Consider the following 19,957-nt stretch of genomic DNA (forward strand, 5'->3'; position numbering starts at 1 on the left):
GCAAAATCTTGATATATAACCTACAGTATGTAGAATTTGTCCTTTTAAAGGTGAAAAAGCTGAAAATGAAGCACAATGTATTCTAGGTTCATTAGGTGGTCTACTTGAAATTGATTTGTTTAAAGAAAAATCTAATGGTCACATGCACTTCACTGCACATTTATGTGACACTCCTAGAGGCATTCTTGAAAACAAGCGAGAGCAGATTGTGTTTCACCTCTAACCTTTGACTTGTTGCATTGAGGTGAAAGGTCAAACACATAAGGGGAGGATTAGAGGCCAGTAACATCTTCAGTGATCTTGGAAGAAAGAAATGTCTGTCAGTCATAACACACTGTTTGAAAAAATAAATAAAAACATATGCATAGTACATGGACAAAACACAGGTTATTGACATTGACAGAAGACTTTAAACTATTATTGACTTGATAAGGGAGTCCAGTAACGTGAGCAACAAAATAGTGAATAGTTTTAAAACAAGCTTGTTTCAGTGAGTAGCAATATAACAACGCTACATTGCTATTTTTTTTAATACTTTAATATCTAAAATGAAGTCAGATTTATTTTAGCGCATCTCCTTGTTCAACAAATTATTCACATACGAATTTCAATCCCCCACAGAGTATCATCTTGTTTGGAAAGATACACAAAATAACATTTTGAAGTGCAGCCAACTACTATTTCAAATGGGTCATTTGAATGTGGTGCTTCGTCCCAGATCACCTATTTATACTATGTCCTAACAGTGTGTACTCTTTTAGTGAAAAAAGTAGATACTTTTGAGTGTGTAGCAGAAGAGAAGGCAAGTTTTGGGACATACTACTACTACTACTACTACTACTACTACCATGCTGTCGCTTAGTTATGAGAATCCTGTCACCGTAAACTGGCCTGTCAATCATTCATGTCTTTATATCCACACCTCTATTTAATACTATTTAAGTACTATTTAATACTATTGAATATAAGACAGATATGTCAATTGGGATGCAGCATAGCCAAATGTTCACCCAAAAATGAAAATTCATCATTTACTCACCCTCATGTCACTCCAAACCTACATGATTTTCTTTCTTCGTCAGAACATATTTTGAAGAATGTTGGGGTCTAAACAACATTGGACCTCATTGAGTTTTATTGAATGGAAAAACACTTCTCAAAATATATTTTGTGTTCCACAGAAAACATTTATACAGGTTTGGATAGAATGAATTTTTTGGGGGCAATTTTTGGCGATATGTGCAAGAGAAACCATTAGAGATTTGAAACATTTGAGAACTCTCTTTAAAATAAAGGTTCTTTATTGGAATCAGTGGTTCCATGAAAAACCTTTAACATCCATGAAATCTTTCCATTGCACAAAAGGTTATTTGTTGTGGTTTGTTTAGATTATTAAAATGTTCTTCTCACTAAGAAAAAAATGGTTATTTTTAAAGAACTGTTCACTGAAATGTTCTATGAGATATCTAAAATGGTTCTTCTATGGCATCACTGTAAAAAACCCCTTTTTGAACCTTTATTTTTAAGAGTAAAGAGTTCAACTTTATGCAAATAAGCAGCTACCTGATGGGGTGACTATCATCTGATATAGTTGTCAAAGGTACCGACTTCGGTACTAAATGTGATGATATCAACATTTCCCTCTAGCATTTTGAGTGCTGTTGAACGGATTCTTAAACACCTCTGATTGGCCATTGTGTTCATGCGCTCAACATATATGTCTGTGATTGGCTACAGTGAGCGTCAAAGATGTCATTGTTGATCATTGTAGCCAATCACAGACATATATGTTGAGCGAGTCAATGGCCAATCAGAGGTGTTTAAGAATCTGTTCAACAGCGCTCAAAATGCTAGAGGGAAATGCTAGTATCGTCACATTTTAAAATTTCAGTACCGACTTATACCGAAGTCAGTACTTTTTGACAACTCAAGTCATCTGATATAGTTGGACGCAGTTGCAGCGTAGGAACGTCTAAAAACCAACAGCACAACAAGTTTGGCTCTCTTTAGTCATCGAATCACTGCCAATGTGCTTGTGGCTTTACAGTTTCAAAGATGCTTCCGTATCACTGTACAACTGCACAGATTCAAATAATCAGGTTTACATCCATATAGTCTGCCCTCAATATTTACTCCATTCTTGATTTTAATAACCTCAAACTGCTAACTCAGCACTGCTTGAGGTGCAGCCTCACTGCATATCTCTCGCCCACACTTGAAAGAAAGCACACATTTACTCAAGCTGAAATTCATGGGATGGCCAACTAAAAGCGAAATCCGAGATGGGAGAACTCGGGGTTACACTAACACTCAAAATGCAGAAAGACGTTGGGACAGAGACACAAATGAAATAAAGAACTTTAATATTCTGTGACTCCTGTAGATGACGAGTGAAAGGTATCAAAAATCTCACATTACCCATGAACACTCAGCTCTGCCACAACAGAGCAGATGGAATCAGCATCTAGCTACTCCTGCTCAAGGATTTATGACAGGCTCAAGACAGCAAATAACTACCTGGAGAGTTTCTGGAGTTTTAATCAAGTTGCTAGCATTGCTAATGTACTCTATACAGTCCAACGCTTGTATAGTGAACTAGTTCAAATATCAAGAGATTCAGTAGCAAGAGATTTAAAAGCTATTGAAGGTCATTTTGGTAATGTTCTGCTATTTCAAAATATTTTAAAAGCTGCACAATAAAATATATAAGTTACTCTTACATGTACAATTGTAAACACAGTTGTAATACATCATACTTATTCACAGGTATGACTTTAAAGCATATGATGCTGAGAGCCAAAATATTGTTTTCTAAGGATAGTTATTTGTACTCTGAGTTACTTTTTATGTATCGTAGATCATGTTTGGATCATGTAGATCAAGTTACTAGATTAATTATGTATTTGCTTTGTAAGAAATTATTTGACAAGTGTATGTTGCTTTCCACTTAGAATAGTATTGTAACAGATCATTCTATCAGTAAAATATAATGTGCATGTCTGTCTTGTTAATGTCTGTTAGGTTATGAATGCAGGCCCGTGCAGTGGAACAGGGCTAGAACTGTGGGGCATGGCGGACCTGGGCCGTGGAGCGTGGGCGGGCCTGGGCCATGGGCGGACCTGGCAGTGCAGGAAGCCAGGGCGGGGCCGGCAGTACAGGGGGCCAGGGAGGCACGGCCTTAATCAGGTACTGATTCTTGGGCCGAGACCCTGTAACGGTGGCGGCCATCTTGGGACGAGACACTGGAACGGCGACGGCCATCTTGGGATGAGACCCTGGAATGGCGGCGGCCATCTTGGCAGAGGGCTCACGGGCTGGAGCCGATGTGTGTGCTGCCCACCAGTGTTGGGAAAGTTCACTTTCTACAAGAACTACTTCAAAGTTCAGTTCACAAATTTTAAAATGAACTAGTTCAGTTCATAGTTCAAACTTCAAAATTTTGAACTAAGTTCACAGTTCCAAAAATGAACTAGTTCATAGTTCTTTTTTTCCATATGTTGCTGCGAGCTATTATTTTTCAAAATTATTGCCACAGCCCATATAGAACCACAGACAGCAATTATTTTATCAGTTTTAACACTGAATTAACACTGAGGCTCAGATTTCATCTTCATATCCAATTTTGAATCCTTATCCAACCAGGGTTTACATTAGCATTGAGGGGACAGCATTTCCCCATTGTTGCTTTAATGCTTTGTTGCTGTCCATTCACTCCACACTAGTAGCAGCTTTCACCCCTACAGTACATTCTCAAAAACATGAGGAAAAACGTCCTGCTTAAATGGTCTTTTTTAATGAGGAATTATTAAAAGAAAAACAGGACAGTAATCATTAAGGTGCAGACGTTTTTCAATTTTAATAATTTTCCATTGTCCACATGCTAAAACGGAATATTGGAATCCTGGAAAAATATACCAGGCAGGTTCAACAAACAAGTTACATGAATAGTAAAACCCTCAAGCCCATTCTAGTCTGGTTTTAACCAGGCTAGTAGGAACCAGGCTGAGGTAGGAAATTAAGGTTGAACTTGAAAGTGCAATATTCAAAGTGCAAAACATTTAAACATTATTAAGTCACTTTTCAATTTTTTGGCTTGTTTGCCTATTGACTAAGTAAAAAAATAATAATAATAATAACTTAAAGGACTCAGTCAGAGTCCAAGGCCATGGACAGTGCTTCTACTTTCTGTCCAGTGAGTGAAAATACCTTAACTGAATGAATATCTGTCACTGGTTACAGTCCAAATAAATAACTATAATAATAATAATAATAATAATAAATGAAAAGTGTGCAGGGCCAAGGACAGTGTTATTTTCTGTCCAGCCCGAAAATCCCTTATCTGAATGAAGATCCTGTCATTGGTCACAGTGGTCTCTCCCTGGTGGATCAGCTGTTTTTTGCTTCCTGTAAAAACAAGATATGCTCTGTTATTTTTATGCAGCTCACCTCTGCACATCAATATAGTAATCTCCATTGGCAATACAATGTACTTCTATAGCCCAATAAACAGATCATAACAATATTTAATATACCTTCAAATCTTTTTGTTGGCATTCAAGATCAGCTGCTTCTCAAAGTTGGCATCCCCCAGCCGGTTTCTCCTGGGTCTGAATGAGATAACAAGAAATTTTAACATCATGATTATTATGGCAAAAATGGGAACAGTAATCTGTATTAAAGCAATTGTGAACTGGGGCAATCACTGAAATAATTTGACCAAATATTTATATTGAAAACCAGAACTAGAATAATATCACCAAGAACTATGATTGAGGCTGGGTATTTACTGTACTTACTACCAAAGAATAATAATTATGTAATATAATCACAGTTTATTCCTACCTGAATATTAGACCACCGATGCTGAAGAGCCTCTCTACTTGAGCGCTTGAGGGCAGGGCAGTGTTGTGTTTTATGAACAGCTTTCTGAGCTTTGAAAACTGCATGTATTCATCAAACCCATCTGTGGTTGGGGCATCCAAATAGGTGTCCACTTCAGATTTTTGAAAAAACTGAGGTTTTTTGTTAAATCTGAAGAATGATGCTGCAGGATCTTTCTTGTCACTTTCACAACTGGACTGGGCTTGACCTGAGTCTCTTGCAGCTGAGTCATCAGAGTTGAGGGTTTGAAATTCTCTTTTCAGCATCAATCTGTACTGCATACGTTTCTCCTCATCTTGGACCCAGTCTAGCTTGAATCTTGGCACCAGCATAGTGGAGAGTATGTTGTCCCTCTTCTCCAGAAGACCTGTCAGCCTAGTGCTCAGTGACTCCAAGATACTCTTTATGAGGGGTCGGCATGTAACGAGACCCTCTGCTGCAGTGGGCTTCATGCTCTCATCCAACAGGTCATTCATATGACATTGCAGCTGCACAATGGTTGGAGCCAGGTAGCCAAGAAAGATGTTCTTCTCTGCTTGGAGGATGTTTAGTGCAAGTGTTAAAGGCCTCATCACATCCACAAACTTGTGTATGAAGTTGACTTCCTCTGGAGAGAATCGGCGAAAGCCAAACTCATCACTCACAGTGTGCAAAATCAGCTCGTCATGTAGAGGAGTGGCATCATTTTCAGGGGTGACCTCAGCCACGTTCATTTCCAGTGTTGGGTAAGTTACTCAAAAAAAGTAATCCACTACAAATTACTAATTACTGCTCTAAAATTGTAGTTTGATTACATTACTGATTACTGCATGTAAAAAGTAATCAGATTACTAATTACTTTACTTTCAAATTACTTTGAAAATTAAACCTACAAAAATACACTACAAAGTGAAACTCAGTTCTTTCTGTAATTTAAAATTGACTGAAAAATATTAGCCTACAGAAATATGAAAACAGCAACTTGACTTAAAGATCCAATGCATTTCTAGAACTTAACATTCTTAACATAAACTTGCCTAATAATGAAAACTGTAGTATTTTTAAATGTGTCTACAGTATGTCTTATCTACAGTCGACAAGGGCAGCATTTCCTCCACCACATACGCTGCTACAGCTCTCTTCAACAAAAATGTTTATATTTCCACTTGCAGAAACAACCACCACACTTGTCTCCGTCTATTTTAGCAGCACGAGTTCTCCAGTAAATTTTATATATAAAAAACAATAATTTGACCCTTCGCAGGGAGCTTGATTGACAGGTGATCTGACCAATCATACTTCGCCATCCGCCATTTTGTCCGACAAAGCAGTCAGGAGAGTTAGTAGATTAACATGGGAGGATTTGAACTTGAAAATCGGAGTGTACTGACGCCTTTCCGTGGTTAAAACAACATTCCTTCTTATGTTTGTTCATGTTTATTTGAGGCTATAAATTAACTAGAAGGAAGAGATGATCGGTTCACGAGCAGCTTTAACTGATGCTCTACAGCGATCTGTCACGACACATTAAAGAGCCACAAAACGGTATTTATTGTTTAAATTTCTTTTAAAAAATTACCAAATTTGAAAGGTGAGACTTTGTTTAATATGTTTAATATCAAACGTCACCGAAAAGTAACCTGGTCTGTCCTGTCTGTCAGCGTGTTGTCAGTCTCCTCTCTGCTCCGCGATGTATTTTTCACTGCGTGAGAACATGGTGTGGCGTGAGAACGGCGTAGCTTGTCGGACATAGTGACAGTAACTAAGGGGGGCGGGTCTTTGCGGCATGCTCAATAACTGACGCAGCCGCCCCAAAACGTTATTAGAAATGCATTTTAATTTATGTACTTTAATATTTTTTCTTAACAATACATTTGTAACGCAAGTAACTTAATTTTATTGACATCAGTAACTGTAATCAAATTACATTTATTTTAAATGTAATGAGTTACATTACTGCGTTGTCACGAAAAGTAATTAGAATACAGTAACGCGTTACTTTGTAATGCGTTATACCCAACTCTGTTCATTTCTGCCTTGGTAGTTAGTGTTGCTATGCGAGACAGTCGCTCCATGGCAAGAAATACTGAATTCCATCTTGTGTCATTTGGCACAACAAAGCCAATCCCAAGCTTTTCCTCCACAGCATCAGAAGCCTTTGTACTTTGCTTAACCAGGTTCCACGTTTTTCAGTTACCTTTTCCGTATCTTTGGCCACTAGATTCAAGGTGTGAGCCATGCACCTTATATGAGGGGGGAGAGACAGATGATCCAGACCTGAGAGAGGCTCAGGCTCCATCTGGTCATCTTCATCTGAGCTCTCACTGGCAGCAGCAAAGGCGGACTCTGGTTCATTGTCATCTTCACTTTCAGTTTCATCAAAGTGGACCACTGTCTCTGGCATTTCAGTATCAATAGCAACAACATCCATCCCAAAACAGTTGAACGCCTTGACAAAATTTGAAGCATTATCTGTTAGTGTACACGCAACCTTATTGTGGATTTTGAATTCTTTGTTTACATCTGACAATAATTTTGCCAACACATCATGTGTATGTGCTCCTTTAATCTGCCGGCATGCCAGTACAGCAGAGTATCTCTTAGAAACATCCGTTTTGTTTAGCCAGTGTTGTGCCTGAACGCTTTCATTGAACGATAGTTCATGAACTTGTTCATATTTTGGGCGAACGTGAACTGAACGTGCTGTATTACTGCCTGATGAACGTTACTGTGAACTCGTTTATTCTGGTGTCTGTGAACGGCACGCTCTCTCAGGTTAACTTCGTTCAATAGGGTGCCAGATTTCTATAGAGCCTTCCAGGCGAGAACCCGGCTAAAACACACCGCAAACACCAGATTGGGTGTTTTTCCCGCTACATATTAAGACCCGTTTGCGGTGTGTTTTAGCCGGGTTTTCGCCTGGAAGGCTCTATAGAAATCTGGCACCCTATTGAACGAATGAACGCGTTCAGGCACAACACTGCTGCCCACACACTCAAAATAGCCGTGGCGACTATGATCAGTGCTTTATCTTCTGGATCTGACTCAGGCGCGGCAGCCCTCTTGTCTGAAGACACAGGCATGGCAGGCATGGCGTGAACAGTCTCTGGCTCGGCAAGCATGGCGTGAACAGTCTCTGGCTCGGCAAACATGGCGTGAACAGTCTCTGGCTCGGCAGGCATGGCGTGAACAGACTCAGGTTTGGCAGGCATGACGTGAAGAGTCTCAGGCTTGGAGGATACTGTGGGATTGCGGAGCTCCTCGTCTGCAAAGCCCACAGTAAATGACGAGCCGCTCAACAAAAATCTTCTACATAATCCTCTATGGCAGGATTGACTTGACAGAGGCGCAAGAGGCGAATTGCTGGGTTCATTGTTAAGGTCAAGTATTCTATAAAGAAGGCAAGTTTGTAGAGAACTGAAGTGCAGTTCATTTACAGAACATGATCAAACATAAAACAAAGGCATATGGCATGAACTCAAGACGTGGACGTGGACGTGACGCCTTACCAACAGTGGTAACAGGAAACAATACTTGACGAGGAACAAGGCAAAACACAAGGGTTTAAATACACAATGACAAAACAAGGGACACCTATGAACAATGAAACAATGAACCAATGACAACACAGAACACATGGCTGGATCACATGACTAGAACAGGGGATCACATGACAGACATGAAACAGGAACATGAAACAAAACCAAATCGTGACAATTACCATGTATTTTTTGACAAATGGATAGTTAAAAATAAAAAAATTACACTGCAAGTTTATGGCTTTATGCCATAAAAAAAGCCAGTTGCGCTTGCGCCATGGCGGATTCTCTTTTTACATGGCGGAATTTGTAAGCGGAAGACTGAACGCGTCTCCAGAGAGAAAACAGATCTGCTGGTGCGCAAGGTTAAAGACCGCGAGCAGACCATCTATGGGACAAGCCGGATTGCACCATATCTTTATATACACAATAATAATCTTTTACATTGTAATCCTTTTATTTTTAATATTTGGCATTATTGTGTGCTGCTGCGCGTCCCTGTGTGTGTAATAAGCAGAGTGTATGCACGTTGTGCACCCGCCTATAGGCGCATATTACTAATGAACTAATTACTAAACAAAAAAAAATACTGCGGCATTGACTTTAGACCAGGTTTCAGTTGGTCAATGGCACAGTCTACTTCAGTTGCCTCAAAATAGCAACGTGCCAACAAACCGTGCCTGAACAAACCTCGTTTTCAGACCAGCACGCCCATGGGCGCACAGATGGGCACAAATGCATCTGCTATTTAAACAACGTGGTACAGGACGTGAAAATGATAACTGTGTCAGACTGAAACTAGCAAAAAACACTTGCAACTCGCCTTAAAACAGACCACTAGAAAATGTCTGACATTTTTTCATTACAATTTATGCATTACAGCATAGCAATTTGAGTGAAATGTAAACTAGCAATAATAATATTCTTAATTTTCAGGAACAAAAAAAACTTAGACTTTCAATGTGGATCCCACTGTATACTGAAAGCATCACCTTTTCAATAACATAATTATTTATGTAAGATTTATGCTGTCAGCATGTGGAGGAGAGCACCCTGACTCGGTCATTAGGAAATAAACTGTGCGCGTGTGTGTGTGTGTGTTCTGGCAGTGAGAGAAAGTCCAGGCAAAATGTGAGGTGCAGCATCACGGAGAGTGCAGTTTCTGAATGTAAGCTTGTCTCGCAGCAGTCTGTCTCCCTCTGCAAAATTACAGGGTTCAGTGGTGTGAACACAAACACACAGAGACACCGCAACCCTGGCACATAGAGACTTGGCTCACTTTCCAGTCAATTTAAACTCCTCCTTTTTTTCCTGGAACTCTGTGTCTGTACATCCTAAGTGTTACTTTTTATGCGTTTTGTTTTTGTTTTGCTTTACATGGGACCCAAAAGTCTGAAGCCACTAGTGAAAAAGCTTCTACCTTTCAAATGTGTGTTTTTTAAAGAAAGTAATACTTTAATTCAGCAAGGATGCATTGAAATGACAGTAAAGACATTTAAAATGTAACAAACTATTTCTATAAAATAAATGCTGTTATTTTGAAGTTTCGATTCATTAAAAAATCCCCAAAAAAAAGTATCATGCAAAAATGATGAGTGAGCATAAAGGTGAGCATAGACTTTTACTGACCCCAAACATCAGTGAGAGGTTCAGTGCGTACAAAATCACACTCTCTGAGTAGGTGCTACATTTGAATTTTAATTTACTTTGCGACCGTTAAAAAACTATGTTCTATATTCGTTCTTACTACAATCTCTATGTTGTTTCTGTCATGTGACCAACTAGCGTGTCCATTGAATGCAAACTTCATAAATCTCACCGGAAGTAGCAAGTCACCTGGGTACTTTTCACCTACTGTTTGTTGAATACTATGTATTTGGACATACTACTATTTTGGCTTACTATTTTTCGCATACTATATAGCAGGGAAGTATTCGGATGACTCACTTCAATGTCATTTAGCTGTCAACATTTAGCTGAATTTGACCCCCGTTAATCCTGTAGATAGCAGTGAGTTACGACTGCGGTAACAGCATAAGCAGCGTTTTACCACTTCCTTAACTGAAGACTATAATTACTGACCATCCAACAGGGTCAGTCAGAGGGAGTGTGAGAGGAGAGTAAGAAAAACATGCAGCAGGGGACAACGAATGTAAGACAATGTGCATAACAACAAGAATGGAAATGAAAGGAGGATGAAAGAGAGAATGTAAGTGAGAGGCGTGACTGAGCAACAGCGAAAGTGGTCGTGGTTTTCCATGTGGGTTTCAGGCCAGTACACTTCTTCCTTTTAATGGCTGAACCAACACCTAGAGTAGGCTCTGTTCCAAGTCGTCTCCTGCCTACATAGGCAGCATCTGAACTGATATGGAATCTCTTAGGCAGAAACTCAACATAAAAATAGCAGTCTGTATTGAGTCTGTATTGTAATTGACTATGACATTAGCATGTTGCTAAGCAGTGAAACGGCTAAACAGCTAAACAGTGTAACTATTAATATAACTTTATTAAACTATAAGTTTAAATGCTTAAGTATAAAAATACAAAACACAAATATTGGGTAAAATAGTCAATTTTAGATCAGATTGAATGACTGCAGCATTTTAGGACACATTCCAAAAGGATTCTTAATTGCATGTTTATAGCAAATAAATGAAAGTGTATAGTTGAAATTTTTATTAAATGCAATTAGCCGAACTTTAGAAAGCTTTTATGGCCCATTTATGTACATCTATAGGCTATATGGAATTTCATAATTACGTCTATTATCTTTGGAAAAAAAAAGAAGTCTGACAAGCATTTAAGGTTAACTAAATACACTTTAAATGTAATTTCTATAGAAAATTTTATGACATGTATTTTTGTTTTTGTTTTTTTGCAATTACACATTTTGTAATGAAGAAACTGCATTTTAGTACAATTAAAATATATCAAATGAAATGATAAAAAACACTGCAGTTAAAATTATAATCAACTACTTTACATGTGCTTAATTTAATTAAAAAACACATCAAAATGACTGCACTTCAAAGCATGACAAAGGATTATTAAAATATAATTATTTAAAATGTACTATAAGGTAAAACTTTTAATTTGATATTACAAAGTACACTTTTTAAAAATGTTCTTAAGTGTGTTAAGAAACAGTCATGAAAGTGAAGTGCAATCTTTAGGTACACTTAAGAGGCCTTATATTTTATTAATATCATATCTCCAAGTACAATTTGTTTTTAAATATACTTTAAGTACATTCAATCCAATTAAGCACATTTATTTTTCACAACAGCGTTTTATGGCATCATCTTAGTCCTGATGCAAAGTCTGAAAGTTCCACTTAAGGTACATATAAATTAAACTCATTCCTATCATTAAATATGATCGTGATGCCTTAAAAAAATACTGCCTAATTTCTGGCTAATTAGATTTTAGAACAGAGTCCTACATATTAATATAGCATTTTTGGGCATGGGCCAATCAAAATGTACCTATAATGCCCAAAGTGCTGTCTAGATCACTCAATTTTGAGATTCATGTTTCCTCCATCACACCTAAACAAACACAGGTATATTAACATTCAAACTTTCAAATGAAAATAAGAACTTAATGAAAAACCAGCAGCACAAGTGGAACATTTACATCTGTATACCTGCAATGTGCAGATGTAAGGCTTCATGCTTTCAAGCCAGTAATCACACTAATGTAGTGACACACAAGCTAAAGTTGACATTTATACTAACTATATAAAAGCAAGTGTGGTCTTCACATGACTAATGGAATCCACTGCTAAACCACAGTCAGCACGAATGCTTACTGTTCTCACACACGCTACATTCTCAGACGTGACCTCAACTACAAAGCCGCGGTCCATATACAGCTAACATGACAAGTGAAAGCGCACGAACACCTGAAAAATCAAAGGGGCCACCAGTCAGGAGCGAAGCAAACTAAAATGACTTTGCGTGTGTAAAAATGTGAAAAACATGAGGGGAATATTGATGTGGGGGACAAAGTTTCTATCTACGAAAATATCAATGCAGTGTTGAGGTTACACCTTTAGTGTGAGCACCGTCACAAAAGTCAGTACACTGAACGGTGATCTGTAAATGTACCGGAAATGGGCAAATATATGCAAACTGCTGGGAAATTTATTGCACTTATTTAAATGCAAGCTTGTATTAAAGTGCCACCGCTGTGTAAAAATAATTCGCCATCTCTATAGACGCAGTGGTTTCTATACTACCTCCAGCTCAACTAACCACAGTGTTAACTGGTGAATACTCATTTAACTTTTCTCACAATTTGGCTACAGAGCTACAGAGCTACATTCTACATTTAATTTGAATGTACCTCAGAAGGAAACATTTTACGGATCTAGAGAAAGTCGCTCACACTTGTTAAACTGTAATATGGTGCCTTTAAAACCCTGAATCAGCTAAATTGTTCAATTGCCCAATTATAGCATGAGTACACAGTGCTAAACAAACATGGAAACTCAGAATATTATATATACACACACACACATATACACATACATGTGTGTGTGTGTATATATGTATATATATGTATATATATATATATATATATATATATATATATAATTATTGTTATTAATTGCAACTAATCACACAAGTAATCACAAGAACTTGCATTATTGTAGGAGAAAATGACTGTGGTAATATAATGATAATTGTATTCCCATATTAATAAATATAAGCTTATCATGGATCTCCATCCATTTGGCAATTAAGTTTGGGTGCATGATATATAATATACTAATCATAAATTAGCACAGAATAACAGCCCTAATTTTTATTACAGAGTATTTATTTGGAAATAACCCACATGAAGCAAACTTGCAGCATGTGTATAAACGTACTCTGAGGCCCTGTTTACACCTGGCATTAAGATGTGTTTTGGTTGATTGGATCACAAGTAGACAAGGGAGACACATTCACGTTTACACCTGATGTTTTAACTCGTCTCTTTTTTCCACTTTCAACCACTTATGTCCTGATTTCTTCGAGGGGACAGTCTATAGGCGGTTAAAAGTATGTGTTTCTTCTGATATTTTGATCTAATGGGCGAAATAACTTGCGGAATTTACATATGATGCTACCAGAGATGATGGAAAAACATTCAGAGAGCATCAGCTTTAGTTTCTGCTCTGGTTTATCCAATGACTAGGTCCTGCTAGACACAAAGAAGAGAAGCAAATTAAAATAGACAAGAGGTCGAACCTGAGACCTCTCACACTACCTCTCTCAGCTCTCCTTCTTCCTCTCCATTCTCACCCGCTGACATTTTTAATATCTCTCCACCACTAACTCCATTTTCCCCTTATTCCTTTTAGTACAGTATCTCCACTCCCTCTTCATAGCTATTTTCCATTATAGCTTCTGAATGAGACTGATCCCTGTTGACCTCTGAAGACCTCTTATGATTTCGTGCAGGGATATTATTGACCTGGTGAGATGGGGGAACTAAAGTAGCCTCTATGAATCCACTCTAAACTCAAGTGGACATTCACATGCTTAAAAAAAAAAAAAAAAAGGATCATTGACAAGGTAACGGATTACTAAAACACTCCTGGCCTTGCTCTAGTGACACTGACCTAACGATTAACAGACTGTAAATACTTGTAATACCACAAAATTGCAAGTAACAAAGATTCAGGATAAAGTCAGCAAAAAGGTAAAGCACATTACAACAGTTCTTATTAAATCAGTGATATAAATGAGAGCTGGGATAACTGCTGGCCGTACATGTGAAAAAAAAGTTGAGGTGACAAACGGGTTGGAATTGTATATGGTGTGTGGATTGTGTGAATATAATGCATTTAATACAAGATCTGGCAACTGGTCAACATTAGACAAACATATTGGTCCGATTATTCATAAAGGAGTTTGGGCCATGCAAATTACGGGAGTTTCCCGGGAGAAATAACAAACCGGGAGGGATCCGGGAGATAGGGCTAAAAAACGGGAGAAACCCGGGAAAAACGGGAGTGTTGACAGGTATGAACTAGGGGTGATCGGCTACGATCACTATCAGCTGATAATGACTCGCTCTGCAGTCTCTCAATTTGCTGATCTCAGAAACCAATCTCTTGCTGACGAGGCATAAAGACACGCACCTGTCGTGAAAGGTATGGCGTGAGATATGGCGCAGTCTCAATCTGTGTTCAGCATGGGTAAAATAATTATAATGCTAAAGGTGAGGTTCAATTAATACATCTTTATTAAATAATTTTTGACTAATCAGTAATTTGAAAACCTATTGTGAGAAGGGATTTCACAAACAGCACTCTCTCAAAATGCGCAAAAGGCTTTAAGGCACTTTAAGCGAGCAACACGCTGATGCCAACTTAGCAATTTTGTTGCTAGATTTGGTAACACTTTATTTTACAGTGTCCTTGTTACATGTTACATGTACTTACCATAGTAATAACATTAAATTATGCATAATTACATGCAACTAACCTTCAACCAAATCCTAATCCTAATCTAACCCTATAGTAAGTACATGTAGTTGCTTAATATTACTCAGTACTTAAATATATAATTTCACTATATAAATTAACTTGTACAAAAATGGCATATGACCCCTTTAAGGTGTCATTGTTATAACAATGACACCTTAAAGGGGTCATATGCCATTTTTGTACAAGTTAATATGATTCTTTAGGGACTAAATTAAAAGTTTGTAATATACTTTAAAAATTCTCATTAGTATTGTAAGAAAACACTCATTTTACCTGGTCAAAAACAGCTCTGTTTTCAGCACGCCATTTAAGTGCATGTGTCTTTAAATGATAATGAGCTTTGTTCACCCCGCCCCTCTGTTCTGTGGGGCGTTTTGACACAACACATGTGGAGTGTTGCCTTGACAGTTGAGGGTATATTTTGGAGAAAGAATGGCAGCGGGAGTCTCTGAGGACACATCTGTGCAAGTCGGACCAGGAACAAGATGACGGCCCCGAAGAAGTTCGACAATTAAGGCTCGAACAGGATGTTTCTGAATGGTTGGTTAACGTAATGTCACTTTGATCTATCTTTGTATGTACTGGCAGGGTAGAGTAAGATATGAACGCTATGTGTTTACTGATGTATACGTTAGTTCATTGACAGATTGATGTTACAGCTAATGTTCATGAAAACCTTTTTACTTTAGCTTTATACTGACCCTTGTTTATAAAGCAGTCTGGTGAGAAATGATTTTCGCAAACATGAAAGCATTGACGTTGATCGTGAGCCACTGCGTTGATCGTGAGCCACCGCGTCTTCAGCGGTTCGGATTTAGGAACATCAAAATGACTGCTGTGTTCGTTATTACACCCAAGAACAGAACATCACAATCGCTTAGACGCCATTCTGCTCCAGCGTATCAGCAATGTCCGCGTGTACTATGATGACAGCTCGTTCAGGGCGGGTCTGTGTTGAAACGGTGCTGTCAATTAACAATCGTGGGAGGGGCGTCCGACTGTGTGACGTCACACGGTCAGATGGCTCGATTTGAGACGGGAAAACATATAAGGAGATTTTAAAAAAAAAACACTGGATGGATTTTTATCATTATATGATGGTTGTATACAGGCACTGCCAACACACTTTTTAGTACAATCAACTTGTAAAAGTGCATGTACCATTATATGACCCCTTTAAAATAAAGTGTAACCCTAGATTTAGCTAATGTTCAGACTACCCTGGCAACTTTTTTCCCCAAAAAGCACTTAACAAATTTAGGTACATTTAAAATGTATTTGCCGACTTAGAAACTTTTCAAAAGTTGCTAACTCAAAGCAATTGCAAATCCATTGAATGCACACTTCAGAATATCACCAGAAGTAGTAGTGTACTACTGATATATACTGTGTACTGTTTTTCAAAAACTATGTATTTGGACATACCTTTCTGTTGGGGGGCGCATACTGGGGGGTTAGGTGCCTTGCTCAGTCATGCTGCCAGTATTGAGAATCAAACCCGCAAACTTCGGGTTACCAGTCTGACTCTCTAAACATTAGGCTACGTCTCTAACCATTAATTATGACAAAGCTGCTTGTTTTCATACTTATTAATAGAAACTGGCAGAGGTAAGACCAAGTCATTGTTTTGCAAGTCACAGGTAAGTGGAGTCTTTGCATTCAAATCTTGAGCAAATGTCCCGAATGTTCAAAACTTATAAAAACAAGTCAATATGTGGCCCCCCTAGAAGTTTTCTGAGGCACCCTAGGGAGCCCTGGCCCCGAGTTGAGAACCACTGTTTTAGATTTGAGCTTATAACTGTTCCACTTACACCTGAGGGGGGCGAATACACCTACTATACTGTAGGTTAAACTAACTCTTTAAAAAAAAGACAGACAAGGCAATTAACATTCTTCTGGCTCCAGAGTGGATGTGGTTTAAGAGCCTGAGAGCCAATAGAAGTAATGTGGTGGAGATCTATGTAGTTGGAGGTCACAGTGTCTCAGTAAGAGCTGAAGTAAATGGACTCATTTAGAAGAAACTGTTTGTGCTTTAAAACCACTTGGCCTTGAGAACATTCAACCTCACAATATGGAAGCCCTACACACACATGCACGGGTTACACAACAACAGAATTTATTTTCACATGAATGCTGGCCACACATGAATTACTAAAACCAACTAAAGTCCAACTGAAGATTTCAACATCATTGTTTATGGAGGCTAAAGTATTCTGACTGTAAATAGTGGTTTGTCTTCCCAGCAAAACAGATATTCAGAGTAGTTGAACCGCAATTACGGTGAAGGCGGCAAACAGGAATTGTGTAGATGTTGCTGAAATTACATAAAGATATACCCACGTAGAAATCCTTACACAACCATCCAGAAACACACATTTCTGATTCAGCATTGGTTATTTAAAATACATATATGGAAAGTTTGACAAGGCAAAATTGTTAGCTTGACAAAGCCTTCTTTTTAAGTTTAAAAAGACACACACACACACACACACACACACAGACACACACACACACACACACACACACACACACACACACACACATACATATATATATATATATATAAACAGTGTCATTCAAATAAATAAGATGTTAAGTTTGAATGATGTTTAGGCCTTACGGACAGTGATGTTTTTAAAGTCCCTTATAGAAACTAAAAACAAATTTCTTTATATCATCTTTAATAAATTGACTTTTGTCAAGTCAAATTTATTTGTATAGTGCTTGTAAAGCACTTCACAATACAAACTGTTCAAAGCAGCTTTACATACATTCATACTGTTATGTTTATAATGGCTTATAGTGTTTTACTATAGCGCAAGTTTTAGGGCTGAGCGATATGACTATAAAACAATGTCACACGTCTGAATCACGTCACGTGATATCTCTGCGCCCAAGTAGCAGTGCTTCGCCTAAGCAGCAGTGCTTCGCCTGTGCTTCCCCCTAATATAGTCCCAAGTCAATATCTGCCTAGAAAATCGCCTAGTGTTAATCTGCATCGCTATTTGGACTCGTTGTGAATACGCAGGCCACAAGAAGTAATTAGGTGGGGTTTTTTTATTATTTTTTTTTAATCACTTTACTCAGGACATGCTAGCTGGCAACAAAGGATTCCATTCATTAAGCTAAGCTAAGCTAGCGCCGACCCTGTCAAACTAAAACAATCCATGCACTGAGACAAAAATGCATTTGCCCACCTATCTAAATGTAGGAAAGAAGGTGAATAAGCCCTATTTCAAAAAACGGTGGAGTGTTCCTTTAAAGGCAATTGAACAAGCGAGGCCGGTGGAGCGAATGTTAATGAGACTCAAGGAGCTCCGGAAGGATAAAAGGAGTGATGACAGTGAAAGACAAGAGAGGACCAGACCTGATACATTCTTTATATTATTGTTTTGTTTATGCTTACTTTCATTATGTTGTTTGATTATTTTGTGATTAAAACTTTACGTTCAATATTTGCCAGTTCCAGTCTCCTCCTTCCTTGGCCTGAGTCTTGAACTTCATTTCGCTGTTCTATTAAAGAGGTAGTTCACCCAAAAATGTAAATACTGTCATTTAATTACTCACCTTCATGTCATTCCAAACCCGTAAGACTTTCGTTCATCTTCAGAACACAAATGAAGATCTTTTGGATGAAATCTGAGAAATTTCTGTCCCTCCATTGGCAGTAATACAACTACCACTTTGACACTTCAAAAAATTCATTAAGAGATCGTAAAACTAATCCATATAAATTGAGCGGTTTAGTAAAAATTTTCTAAAGAGATACGATTGCTTTATATGATGAACAGACTGAATTTAGGATTTTATTCACATATAAACATTCATCAACGTACACATCAGTTGTGGTAAACAGAAGTTCAAACATGTTCGCTTGACGTGCAAGAACCAATGAGGTTCATTCTCGTGTTACGCACTTACGCAGCACATTTGAGCTTCTGCAAGAACCAATGAGGTTCATTCTCGTGTTATGCAGCACGTTTGGGCTTCTGCAAGAACCAATAAGGTTCATTCATGTGATACGCAGCACATTTGAGCTTCTGCAAGAACCAATGAGGTTCATTCTTTTGTTACGCAGCACGTTTAAAGGGGACCTATTGCTATGCTCTTTTTTAAGAGATGTAAAATAAGTCTCTGATGTCCCCGGAGTGTGTATGTTTTAGCTCAAAATACCCCACAGATGATTTTTTATAGCATGTTAAAATTGCCACTTTTTGGGGGTGAGCAAAAATGCACCGTTTTTGGGAGTGTCCCTTTAAATTCAAATGAGCTGCTGCTCCCAGCCCGCTTTCTAGAAGACGGCAGAGCTTCAAGAGCTCTATGGCAACAAAACAGGACAATCTCACACATTGTAAATGTCAAAAACTGTCAATAGTGTTCAGTTCGATTTGGAGTCGGACAATGATGCCTACAAAGCCAGAGAATATATGCAGCATGGAGATAGAACAGGTATAGTTTAGTTTAATTACAGTTATAACTTATGTGGTCATCTTGCTTTTAAAGCGTTTAAAGACTCTATTTGTCCATTGTTTATTTCTAAAGAAACACGACAATGTATAAAAGGCTCCATTACCTTGTATCTCACGTTATGGCCTCGTAGAAGCAGTTTTTGTAAAAATAGGCTAACGATTGCGTCATAACCACGCGACTCTCTGGAAATTACCGTATAGACAGGAGGAGAAGCTTGCAGTCAATCGGGGGGACGTGGAGGCATAAAGTCCGATAAAGTCAAGGGAGAAGCCCATAGAGCAGTGATCTCAAACTCAATTCCTGGAGGGCCACAGCTCTGCACAGTTTTGCTCCAACCTTAATCAAACACACCTGATCCAGGTAATCAAGGTCTTCAGGATTACTAGAAACTTCCTTGCAGGTGTGAGTTGGAGCTGGTTGGAGCTAAACTGTGCAGAGCTGTGGCCCTCCAGGAACTGAGTTTGAGATCACTGCCATAGAAAGTGATAAAGTTGCTCCTGCTCCTAGCTCATGGACAGCTCCTACTCACGATCTCCGTCTCTACAAGTTTCGGAAGGGAATGATTCAGATTTCTCATGGCACAGCTACTAGAAGACTTACAACTGTC

At 38.4% G+C, this 19,957-nt stretch overlaps 1 protein-coding gene and 1 long non-coding RNA gene across 2 annotated transcripts in view; both read right to left on the bottom strand.

Moving 5' to 3' along the window:
• The window catches only part of LOC311069126, a 126,070-nt gene that overhangs the window by 85,440 nt on the left and 20,673 nt on the right, over positions 1-19,957 (bottom strand). The window lies entirely within an intron of this gene.
• Positions 3,893-5,671, bottom strand: LOC311068693 (uncharacterized protein). The gene is made up of 3 exons (XM_084091300.1): positions 4,843-5,671; positions 4,533-4,607; positions 3,893-4,404 (listed from the first exon to the last, which is right to left on the bottom strand). Exons 1-2 carry the CDS (start codon positions 5,592-5,594, stop codon positions 4,535-4,537), a joined length of 825 nt encoding a protein of 274 aa, XP_083947426.1. The 5' UTR covers positions 5,595-5,671; the 3' UTR covers positions 3,893-4,404; positions 4,533-4,534.

The sequence above is a fragment of the Abramis brama genome (genome assembly GCF_963993115.1).
Source record: "Abramis brama genome assembly, chromosome: 18".
NCBI classification, from domain to species: domain Eukaryota; kingdom Metazoa; phylum Chordata; class Actinopteri; order Cypriniformes; family Leuciscidae; genus Abramis; species Abramis brama.